At 50.1% G+C, this 13,063-nt stretch overlaps 1 protein-coding gene across 2 annotated transcripts in view; it reads right to left on the bottom strand.

Moving 5' to 3' along the window:
• LOC106611425 (papilin) overlaps nucleotides 1–13,063 on the bottom strand; it is a 147,602-nt gene that overhangs the window by 119,901 nt on the left and 14,638 nt on the right. For both annotated transcript variants that reach the window (XM_045723758.1, XM_045723759.1), the window contains exon 4: nucleotides 798–858. In XM_045723758.1, the coding sequence (XP_045579714.1) occupies nucleotides 798–858 (61 nt within the window). The remainder of the gene's footprint in view (nucleotides 1–797; nucleotides 859–13,063) is intronic.

Here is a 13,063-nt window from a genome sequence, read left to right on the forward strand (position 1 = left end):
CAGGGTTGACCGTTACAGGGATGACCGTAACAGGGTTGACCGTAACAGGGTTTAACAGGGATGACCGTAACAGGGTTGACTGTGACAGGGTTGACCGTAACAGGGTTTAACAGGGATGACCGTAACAGGGATGGCCCATAACAGGGTTGACCGTAACAGGGTTTAACAGGGTTGACCGTAACAGGGTTGACCGTAACAGGGTTGGACGTAACAGGGTTGACCGTAACAGGGATGACCGTAACAGGGTTGACCGTAACAAACAGGGTTGACCGTAACAGGGTTGACCGTAACAAGGTTGACCGAAACAGGGATGACCGAAACAGGGTTGACCGTAACAAACAGGGTTGACCGTAACAGGGATGACCATAACAGGGTTGACCGTAACAGGGTTGACCGTAACAGGGTTGACCGTAACTGGGTTGACCGTAACTGGGTTGACGAGTTACACAGTTACACAGGCTTGACAGAAGGACGAGTCAAAATGCAGAATTTTGCACTTCAGCAAGTCTTTATTCATTTAAAAAAAATGATTTATTGAATTCTCCACCTGGTTTATATTAAATAATACATTAAATATAAATTGCTTTTACACTTCAATATTTGTAGACAATTTCTACTATAAATTTCTACTATAAAATTTTGATATTTTATATCAAAAGGGATGAAAAAGGCAATAATTTCGTGGAAAGATCCAAATGCTCTGGTAGCTGTGAGAGAGTTACACCAAGATGAATAGTCTGTGAGATAAAGTTTTTGGGGGATTTGGGGAATTTTTGCAACCCTAGCATGTTGTTTACCTGGATATTACAGGAGCTGTAGGACTTGTCTGGTCCCACACAGTTATTCCCTCCGTCGGTCCTGTACAACGGATTAAAAGGAGAGACATCAAGAGGTTATTCATGGTTTAAAGAAAGGATAAAGACTAGAGCTAATTCATGAGTAATCTGGTCCCAGATCTGTTCTGTCTTGCCAATACATGTTCGGCATGACAACATCCTGGAAGTTGGCAAGACAGCATAAACAGATCTGGGACCAGGCTACATTCAGTGGGCTCAGAGCTCCAAGGCTGAACTTTCCCCTAGGTACTGACCCAGGATCAGCATTTAGGGGGCAATGTCACTCTCCAACCGGGCTCAGAGGAGAGATAATGACATAATGAAGATAATGTAGTCATTAAGGCTGACCTTTCACATACATCAGTACACAGGCAGGCTGCAGGCAGACAACCATGAGGCAGTGAGGTGTTGACAAACAAAATGACACCCTATTCCCTACGTAGCGCACTACTTTCAACCACAGCTCTATGGGTCCTGGTCAAAAGTAGTGGCCTATATAGGGAATAGGGTGCCATTTGGTACACAGTCCCTACAAGAGCTTTGGTTTCCTGCAGTATGTACAGCAGAGGAGGCTGGTGGGAGGAGCTATAGGAGGACGGGCTCGTTGGAATGGAACAAATGGAACTGTATGGAAACTACAACGTTTGACTCCGTACTGTTGATTCCGTTCCAGCCATTACAACAAGCCTGTCCTCCTATAGCGCCTCCCACCAGCCTCCACTGATGTACAGGAGGTGTAGGGTGAAGTTGCCCCTCCCACGCTGATCCCGAGTCAGTTTTTTCCACTCATGGTTTAAGTCCTCCTCCAGTCTCATTTTCACCTTTTTATATTTTTTATTAATATATTTGTATTTAAGTTTTAACAATAATTATTACACAGAAACATAAGATGTAGTTTATACGCACGACCCCCCACCAAAAATCCAACCCTCTTAACGCCTCTGAACCGACCTAACTAATTAAGTGGGTAGTTGGGTATTGGTCTGTAATTATATGAGGGGACCCTACACATTCATAGAAATGAATACAAATGCATTCCTTTTCACCTCATTTATCACTTGATTTACTTAACAAAAGGCACATGTCAATAGGTGGACCAGGTGTATAACATGACATGGCACAATGGGGTTGGGGGAGGGGCTCCTTTATGGTTCCCGCAAGCAATGTGATGACATCACATCTTGACCATCAGACCAATCTCCTTGAATGTCCAAACTCATTGAATGTCCAATCTCCTTGAATGTCCAATCTCCTTGAATGTCCAATCTCCTTGAATGTCCAATCTCCTTGAATGTCCAAACTCCTTGAATGTCCAATCTCCTTGAATGTCCAATCTCCTTGAATGTCCAATGTCCTTGAACTGTGCAGTTGTCTAATGTGATGTTAAAAACATATTTGTTTACCCTTTATTGTGTGTACTTGACTGTATTTATACTTGAGGAAAAAGTTCAAAAATCACTGGATGACATAGGGGGATAGGGGGAAGGGAAGCTAATCCTTGATCTGCACCAAGGGGAAATTCCCTGGAGCCCACACAAGTTGGTGTTGGTACGAGCTGGTATTCAGAGGTTGGTGTTGGTAAGAGCTGGTATTCAGAGGATGGTGTTGGTAAGAGCTGGTATTCAGAGGTTGGTGTTGGTAAGAGCTGGTATTCAGAGGGTGGTGTTGGTACGAGTTGGTATTCAGAGGGTGGTGTTGGTAAGAGCTGGTATTCAGTGGGTGGTGTTGGTACGAGCTGGTATTCAGAGGGTGGTGTTGGTACGAGTTGGTATTCAGAGGGTGGTGTTGGTAAGAGCTGGTATTCAGTGGGTGGTGTTGGTACGAGCTGGTATTCAGAGGGTGGTGTTGGTACGAGTTGGTATTCAGAGGGTGGTGTTGGTAAGAGCTGGTATTCAGAGGGTGGTGTTGGTAAGAGCTGGTATTCAGAGGGTGGTGTTGGTAAGAGCTGGTATTCAGAGGGTGGTGTTGGTAAGAGCTGGTATTCAGAGGGTGGTGTTGGTAAGAGCTGGTATTCAGAGGGTGGTGTTGGTACGAGCTGGTATTCAGAGGGTGGTGTTGGTAAGAGCTGGTATTCAGAGGTTGGTGTTTGTAAGAGCTGGTATTCAGAGGGTGGTGTTGGTAAGAGCTGGTATTCAGAGGGTGGTATTGGTAAGAGCTGGTATTCAGAGGGTGGTGATGGTAAGAGCTTTCCCTCCAGACTTGTATTCTATCAATAACAAGGTGTTTAGCCAGGCTTGTTATGCCTGAGACTAAATACCAGACATGTCCCATCTTTATGATTCCACGAGTAAGAGCCTGAAGCTGGAACGCGTACGAGAGGGGAGAGAAAAGGGGGATACCTAGTCAGTTGTACAACTGAATGCCTTCGACTGAAATATGTCTTCCGCATTTAACCCAACCCCTCTGAATCAGAGAGGTGCGGGGGCTGCCATTATCGACATCCACATCTTCGGCGCCCGGGGAACAGTGGGTTAACTGCCTTGTTCAGGGGCAGAACGACAGATTTTTACCTTGTCAGCTCGGAGATTCGATCCAGCAACCTTTCGGTTACTGGCCCAACGCTCTAACAACTAGGCTAGTGTTATACCTCCATGACGAGTTCAATCTTGAAGCTGAGGGAGGGTAAGGCTGGTCAACAGTAGAGCTCTATGGGCCCTGGTCAACAGTAGAGCTCTATGGGCCCTGGTCAACAGTAGAGCCCTATGGGCCCTGGTCAACAGTAGAGCTCTATGGGCCCTGGTCAACAGTAGAGCTCTATGGGCCCTGGTCAACAGTAGAGCTCTATGGGCCCTGGTCAACAGTAGAGCTCTATGATTCCTGGTCAACCGTAGAGCTCTATGGGCCCTGGTCAACAGTAGAGCTCTATGGGCCCTGGTCAACAGTAGAGCTCTATGGGCCCTGGTCAACAGTAGAGCTCTATGATCCTTGGTCAACAGTAGAGCTCTATGGGCCCTGGTCAACAGTAGAGCTCTATGAACCCTGGTCAACAGTAGAGCTCTATGAGCCCTGGTCAACAGTAGAGCTCTATGGGCCCTGGTCAACAGTAGAGCTCTATGGGCCCTGGTCAACAGTAGAGCCCTATGATCCCTGGTCAACAGTAGAGCTCTATGGGCATTGGTCAACAGTAGGGCACTAAACAGGGAATAGGGAGCCATTTGGGACGTATCCTAAGTGTTATTCACTTCACCCAGGCTCAGACTATCCTCCTCCTCCACCTCCTCCTCCCTTTATGTTTGAACAACACGGTAACTGTTGGCAACATGGTAACTGGTACCTGTGAAGGGAACATTAACACTTCCTGTAATAGGGTGCAGGAGGAGGTCAAGTCAACAGAGTGATGTGGTCTAACAATTGAAGATAGGTACAGGTACTGGACAGGCTGACTAATGTTCCTGACGAGACACAACACAACAGACCAGGTGGACAGTAGCCTCAGGAAGTAGCAATGCACCAGCTGGGGGAAGGCAGGTAGCACGGAGGCTGGGCTGGGTGCACCAACTGGGGGAAGGCAGGTAGCATGGAGGCTGGGTGCACCAGCTGGAGGGAGGCAGGTAGCATGGAGGCTGGGTGCACCAGCTGGGAGAAGGCAGGTAGCACGGAGGCTGGGCTGGGTGCACCAGCTGGGGGGAGGCAGGTAGCATGGAGGCTGGGCTGGGTGCACCAACTGGGGGAAGGCAGGTAGCACGGAGGCTGGGTGCACCAGCTAGGGTGAAGGCAGGTAGCACGGAGGCTGGGCTGGGTGCACCAGCTGGGGGAAGGCAGGTAGCACGGAGGCTGGGCTGGGTGCACCAGCTGGGGGAAGGCAGGTAGCACGGAGGCTGGGCTGGGTGCACCAGCTGGAGGGAGGCAGGTAGCATGGAGGCTGGGCTGGGTGCACCAGCTGGAGGGAGGCAGGTAGCACGGAGGCTGGGCTGGGTGCACCAGCTGGGGGAAGGCAGGTAGCACGGAGGCTTGGCTGGGTGCACCAGCTGGGGGAAGGCAGGTAGCACGGAGGCTGGGTGCACCAGCTGGGGGAAGGCAGGTAGCACGGAGGCTGGGCTGGGTGCACCAGCTGGGGGTGGCAGGTAGCACGGAGGCTGGGCTGGGTGCACCAGCTGGGGGAAGGCAGGTAGCACGGAGGCTGGGCTGGGTGCACCAGCTGGGGGAAGGCAGGTAGCACGGAGGCTGGGCTGGGTGCACCAGCTGGGGGGTGGCAGGTAGCACGGAGGCTGGGCTGGGTGCACCAGCTGGGGGAAGGCAGGTAGCACGGAGGCTGGGCTGGGTGCACCAGCTGGGGGGTGGCAGGTAGCACGGAGGCTGGGCTGGGTGCACCAGCTGGGGGAAGGCAGGTAGCACGGAGGCTGGGCTGGGTGCACCAGCTGGGGGGTGGCAGGTAGCACGGAGGCTGGGCTGGGTGCACCAGCTGGGGGAAGGCAGGTAACTACTGTCAAGACATTTGTCTTATTTCTGTTCAGCCGACTGTTATTAAACTGACTGTCTGGCTGGCTAACTGACTGACTGGCTGGCTAATTGGCTAACTGACTGTCTGGCTGCCTAACTGACTGTCTGGCTGGCTAACTGACTGTCTGGCTGCCTAACTGACTGTCTGGCTGGCTAACTGACTGTCTGGCTGGCTAACTGGCTGTCTGGCTGGCTGGCTAACTGACTGTCTGGCTGGCTAACTGACTGACTGTCTGGCTGGCTAACTGGCTGTCTGGCTGGCTGGCTAACTGACTGTCTGGCTGGCTGGCTAACTGACTGTCTGGCTGGCTGGCTAACTGACTGTCTGGCTGGCTGGCTAACTGACTGTCTGGCTAGATAACTGACTGTCTGGCTAGCTAACTGACTGTCTGGCTGGCTAACTGACTGTCTGGCTAGCTAACTGACTGTCAGGCTGGTTAACTGACTGTCTGGCGTGTAACGGGGTAGAGCAGCATTTGGGCGTGTTAGATTAACAGTGACAGCATTAATGATTCAACAGGTAGAGAGTATTTAATGGTAGCCATGGGTGCTAGGGCATGGATGGAGATAAAGGCACAATACGCTTTTCCCTGTACAGTGATACAAAGCTCTCTCTGTCTCGCTCTCATGTGCCAAATCACAGATTTATATTTCCATGTCCCTTCAACTGACAGTACATTAAAAGGATTTGACTCCGCTGTCAAGACATTTGTCTCATCTCTGTTCCAAAGTGTGAAATGAAATTAACCAATGACATCAGTGTAGCTGTGCTTCAGCATGTCTAGGAAGCCATCTCTGTTTGAATAAATTCCTCCTAACTGAGATCTAAGCAGACCCAGCCTTCAGCCCAGTGCCCGCAGACCCAGCCTTCAGCCCAGTCCCCACAGACCCAGCCTTCATCCCAGTGCCCGCAGACCCAGCCTTCAGCCCAGTGCCCGCAGACCCAGCCTTCAGCCCAGTGCCCACAGACCCAGCCTTCAGCCCAGTGCCCACAGACCCAACCTTCAGCCCAGTCCCCGCAGACCCAGCCTTCAGCCCACAGACCCAGCCCAGTGCCCGCAGACCCAGCCTTCAGCCCAGTGCCCACAGACCCAGCCTTCAGCCCAGTGCCCACAGAGCCAGCCTTCAGCCCAGTGCCCACAGACCCAGCCTTCAGCCCAGTGCCCACAGACCCAACCCTGGAAAAACACTTTCAGCTTTGAGATTGTTCCTTTAACACACCACTACATCGTAAAACTCAACCTGCCATCACTAAATCGTACTGAAAAAGCTGCTGCTGACTAACGTTTGTGGCGATTTGCGATAGCAGCATAAATATCTGATTTATCTGTGTCTGCAGGGCAGTATAGATCACTGCTGGGAAAGGGGGATGAACTATGAAGAACAAAGTCAAAGTCACTCATATACAACCAAACTCCTTAGGAAGGATTTGGGGGTGTAGTGACCCCAGGGGGAATGACACGTCATGTAAGACTCCTTGAGTCTGTACCTCCTCATCCAGTTAGAATGGGAGACTACACGATCATCCTGCTGTACATGGGGAGACATGTAAGACTCCTTGAGTCTGTACCTCCTCATCCAGTTAGAATGGGAGACTACACGATCATCCTGCTGTACATGGGGAGACATGTAAGACTCCTTGAGTCTGTACCTCCTCATCCAGTTAGAATGGGAGACTACACGATCATCCTGCTGTACATGGGGAGACGTAAGACTCCTTGAGTCTGTACCTCCTCATCCAGTTAGAATGGGAGACTACACGATCAGCCTGCTGTACATGGGGAGACATGTAAGACTCCTTGAGTCTGTACCTCCTCATCCAGTTAGAATGGGAGACTACACGATCATCCTGCTGTACATGGGGAGACATGTAAGACTCCTTGAGTCTGTACCTCCTCATCCAGTTAGAATGGGAGACTACACGATCATCCTGCTGTACATGGGGAGACATGTAAGACTCCTTGAGTCTGTACCTCCTCATCCAGTTAGAATGGGAGACTACACGATCATCCTGCTGTACACGGGGAGACATGTACTTTACTTTCCCCTCTTCATAATATTATGAGATGCAAGAGGGAACAAGCAGACTGGATTCCAACTATATGATTTATGGACAAAGCGCTTAGCTTAGCTCTATCCCTCCCCTCTCTCCATTGCTCCTCTCTCTCTCTCTCTCCTGCATAATCAACCTCCAGCACAACAAGCCACAAATATAGATTCCTTTCAACACACACTCAACCACCGCTAGTAAAATCTGTCAAGAAGGAAAGACGCTGTATAATTGGTTCACAACGAGTGTTCCTGTGACACAGTAACAAGTTCCCTTCTCATCTTCTGTTGGCTTCACAGCACGCTGAGGCCGCAGAAGGCAACACCCAACTTAAAGATAGAGATCCTATTCAAAGTTAAACTGCCACTCCCTACATGTATGTTGTCGAAATCGGTTCAGCCACCGGGCTTCTCCCTTCATGGCGCTGACAGAGATAAACACCTCACTGGGAAGAGGAAGGGTGGGGGTGTATGCTTCATGATTAACAACTCATCGTGTAATCATAACAACATACAGGAACTCAAGTCCTTCTGCTCATCCGATCTAGAATTCCATACAATCAAATGCCGGCTATTTTACCTACCAAGAGAATTCTCGTCAGTTATAGTCACATATGTGTACATTCCCCCTCAAGTGAACACCAAGACGGCCCTCAATGAACTTCACTGGACTCTATATAAACTGGAAACCATATATCCTGCGGCTGCATTTATTGTAGCTGGGGATTTTAACAAAGCAAATTTGAGAACAAGGCTACCTAAATTCTATCAGCATATTGATTGCACGACTCGCAGGGCTATTACTCTCGATCACTGCTACTCTAACTTCTGCGACGCATACAAAGCCCTCCCCCGCCCTCCCTTCGTCAAATCCGACCATGACGCCATCTCGTTCGTTCCGTCTTGTAGGCAGAAACTCAAACAGGATGTACCAGTGACGAGAATCATTCAACACTGGTCTGATCAATCGGAAGCCACGCTTCAAGATTGTTTTGATCACGCGGACTGGAATATGTTTCCGTTCAGCCTCAGAGAACAACATTGACCTATACGCTGACTCGGTGGGTGAGTTTATAAAGAAGTGCATTGGAGATGTTGTACCCACTGTGATTATTAAAACCTACCCTAACCAGAAACTGTGGATGGATGGCGGCATTCGCACAAAACTGAACGCTTTCAGTTTTGTGTTTAACCAGTCCCGCATTTAACCATGGAAAGAGGTCTGGAAATATAGCTGAATATAAACAGTGTAGTTATTCCCTCCGCAAGGCAATCAAACAAGCGAAATGTCGGTACAGTCGCAATTCAACGGCTCAGACACAAGACGTATGTGGCAGGGGTCTACAGGAAATCACAGAACTACAAAAACAAAAACAGCCAAGTCACAGACACTCTGAAGTCACGCTTCCAGACAAACTAAACCCCTTCTTTTCCCGTTTTGAGGATAATACAGTGCCACTGTCGCGGCTCGCTAACAAGGACTGCGGCCCCCCTCCTCTCCTTCTCCATGGCTGACGTAAGTAAAACATTTAAACATGTTAACCCTCTCAAGGCTGACCCTCAGCTCAGCATTCAACACCATAGTACCCTCCAAGCTCATCATCAAGCTGAGTGGCACAGTGGTCTAAGGCACTAGCTGTGCCACTAGTCTCTGTCGCATCCGGCCGCGACCGGAAGGCTCTTGGGGCCACGCACAATTGGCCCAGCGACGTCCGGGTTATGGGAGGGTTTGGCCGGCAGGAATATCCTTGTCTCATTGCGCACTAGCAACTCCTGTGGCAGGCCGGGCGCAGTGCAGGCTGACACGGTTGCCAGGTGTACGGTGTTTCCTCTGACACACTGGCTTCCGGGTTGGATGGGCATTGTGTCAAGAAGCAGTGCGGCTTGGTTGGGTTGTGTTTCGGAGAAGGCATAGCTCTCAACCTTCGCCTCTCCCGAGTCCGTACGGGAGTTGCAGCGATGAGACAAGACTGTAACTACTACCAATTGGAAACCACGAAATTGGGGAGAAAAAAGGGGTGAAAAAAAGCTGGAGGCCCTGGGTCTCAACCCCGCCCTGTGCGACTGGGTCCTGGACTTTCTGACGGGCCGCCCCCAGGTGGTGAAGGTAGGAAACAACATCTCCACTTTGCTGAATCTCAACACTGGGGCCACACAAGGGTGTGTGCTCAGCCCTCTCCTGTACTCCATGTTCACCCATGACTGCATGGCCATGCACGCCTCCAACTCAATCATCAAGTTTGCAGACGACAACAGTAGTGGGCCTGATCACCAACAATGACAAGACAGCCTACAGGGAGGAGGTGAGGGCACTCGGAGTGTGGTGTCAGGAAAACAACCTCTCACTCAACATCAACAAAACAAAGGAGATGATCATGGACTTCAGGAAACAGCAGAGGGAGCACCCCCCTATCCACATCGACGGGACAGTAGTGGAGAAGGTGGAAAGTTTTAAGTTTCTGGTTGTACACATCACAAACAAACTGAAATGGTCCACCCACACAGACAGTGTGGTGAAGAAGGCGCAACAGCGCCTCTTCAACCTCAGGAGGCTGAAGAAACGTGGCTTGTCACCCAAAACCCTGACAAACTTTTACAGATGCACAATCGAGATCATCCTGTCGGACTGTATCACAGCCTGGTACGGCAACTGCACCGCCCTCAACCGCAAGGCTCTCCAGAGGGTTGTGCAGTCTGCACAACGCATCACCGGGGCAAACTACCTGCCCTCCACGACACCTACAGCACCCGATGTCACAGGAAGGCCAAAAAGATCATCAAGGACAATAACCAAAATGGATCACTAGTCACTTTAAACAATGCCACTTTAATAATGTTTACATATCTTACATTACTCATATCACATGTATATACTGTATTTTATACCATATATTGCACCTTGCCTATAACGCTCGGCCATCGCTCATCCATATACTTATATGTACATATTCTCATTCACCCCTTTAGATTTGTGTGTATTAGGTAGTTGTTGGGGAATTGTCAGATTACTTGTTAGATATTACTGCACTGTCGGAACTAGAAGCACAAGCATTTCACTACACTCGCATTAACATCTGCTAACCATGTGTATGTGACCAATAACATTTGATTTGACCTTGTAAAACACAGGGCAGCCTAGAGTGGACAGAGAAACACAGGGGTAGCCTAGAGTGGACAGAGGAACACAGGGGTAGCCAAGAGTGGACAGAGAAACACAGGGGTAGCCTAGAGTGGACAGAGAAACACAGGGGTAGCCTAGAGTGGACAGAGAAACACAGGGGTAGCCTAGAGTGGACAGAGAAACACAGGGGTAGCCTAGAGTGGACAGAGAAACACAGGGGTAGCCTAGAGTGGACAGAGAAACACAGGGGTAGCTTAAAGTGGACAGAGAAACACAGGGGTAGCCTAGAGTGGACAGAAAAACACAGGGGTAGCCTAGAGTGGACAGAGAAACACAGGGGTAGCCTAGAGTGGACAGAGAAACACAGGGGTAGCCTAGAGTGGACAGAGAAACACAGGGGTAGCCTAGAGTGGACAGAGAAACACAGGGGTAGCCTAGATTAGACAGAGAAACACAGGGGTAGCCTAGTGGACAGACAAACACAGGGGTAGCCTAGAGTGGACAGAGAAACACAGGGGTAGCCTAGAGTGGACAGAGAAACACAGGGGTAGCCTAGAGTGGACAGAGAAACACAGGGGTAGCCTAGAGTGGACAGAGAAACACAGGGGTAGCTTAAAGTGGACAGAGAAACACAGGGGTAGCCTAGAGTGGACAGAAAAACACAGGGGTAGCCTAGAGTGGACAGAGAAACACAGGGGTAGCCTAGAGTGGACAGAGAAACGCAGGGGTAGCCTAGAGTGGACAGAGAAACACAGGGGTAGCCTAGATTAGACAGAGAAACACAGGGGTAGCCTAGTGGACAGAGAAACACAGGGGTAGCCTAGATTAGACAGAGAAACACAGGGGTAGCCTAGTGGGCAGAGAAACACAGGGGTAGCCTAGATTAGACAGAGAAACACAGGGGTAGCCTAGTGGACAGAGAAACACAGGGGTAGCCTAGATTAGACAGAGAAACACAGGGGTAGCCTAGTGGACAGAGAAACACAGGGGTAGCCTAGATTAGACAGAGAAACACAGGGGTAGCCTAGTGGACAGAGAAACACAGGGGTAGCCTAGATTAGACAGAGAAACACAGGGGTAGCCTAGAGTGGACAGAGAAACACAGGGGTAGCCTAGATTAGACAGAGAAACACAGGGGTAGCCTAGTGGACAGAGAAACACAGGGGTAGCCTAGATTAGACAGAGAAACACAGGGGTAGCCTAGAGTGGACAGAGAAACACAGGGGTAGCCTAGATTAGACAGAGAAACACAGGGGTAGCTTAGTGGACAGAGAAACACAGGGGTAGCCTAGATTAGACAGAGAAACACAGGGGTAGCCTAGAGTGGACAGAGAAACACAGGGGTAGCCTAGATTACACAGAGAAACACAGGGGTAGCCTAGTGGACAGAGAAACACAGGGGTAGCCTAGATTAGACAGAGAAACACAGGGGTAGCCTAGAGTGGACAGAGAAACACAGGGGTAGCCTAGAGTGGACAGAGAAACACAGGGGTAGCCTAGAGTGGACAGAGAAACACAGGGGTAGCTTAAAGTGGACAGAGAAACACAGGGGTAGCCTAGAGTGGACAGAGAAACACAGGGGTAGCCTAGAGTGGACAGAGAAACACAGGGGTAGCCTAGAGTGGACAGAGAAACACAGGGGTAGCCTAGAGTGGACAGAGAAACACAGAGGTAGCCTAGTGGACAGAGAAACACAGGGGTAGCCTAGAGTGGACAGAGAAACACAGGGGTAGCCTAGAGTGGACAGAGAAACACAGGGGTAGCCTAGATTAGACAGAGAAACACAGGGGTAGCCTAGTGGACAGAGAAACACAGGGGTAGCCTAGATTAGACAGAGAAACACAGGGGTAGCCTAGTGGACAGAGAAACACAGGGGTAGCCTAGATTAGACAGAGAAACACAGGGGTAGCCTAGTGGACAGAGAAACACAGGGGTAGCCTAGATTAGACAGAGAAACACAGGGGTAGCCTAGAGTGGACAGAGAAACACAGGGGTAGCCTAGATTAGACAGAGAAACACAGGGGTAGCCTAGTGGACAGAGAAACACAGGGGTAGCCTAGATTAGACAGAGAAACACAGGGGTAGCCTAGAGTGGACAGAGAAACACAGGGGTAGCCTAGATTAGACAGAGAAACACAGGGGTAGCCTAGTGGACAGAGAAACACAGGGGTAGCCTAGATTAGACAGAGAAACACAGGGGTAGCCTAGAGTGGACAGAGAAACACAGGGGTAGCCTAGATTAGACAGAGAAACACAGGGGTAGCCTAGTGGACAGAGAAACACAGGGGTAGCCTAGATTAGACAGAGAAACACAGGGGTAGCCTAGAGTGGACAGAGAAACACAGGAGTAGCCTAGATTAGACAGAGAAACACAGGGGTAGCCTAGTGGACAGAGAAACACAGGGGTAGCCTAGATTAGACAGAGAAACACAGGGGTAGCCTAGAGTGGACAGAGAAACACAGGGGTAGCCTAGATTAGACAGAGAAACACAGGGGTAGCCTAGTGGACAGAGAAACACAGGGGTAGCCTAGATTAGACAGAGAAACACAGGGGTAGCCTAGAGTGGACAGAGAAACACAGGGGTAGCCTAGATTAGACAGAGAAACACAGGGGTAG

The sequence above is a fragment of the Salmo salar genome, chromosome ssa09 (assembly GCF_905237065.1).
Source record: "Salmo salar chromosome ssa09, Ssal_v3.1, whole genome shotgun sequence".
NCBI lineage: Eukaryota > Metazoa > Chordata > Actinopteri > Salmoniformes > Salmonidae > Salmo > Salmo salar.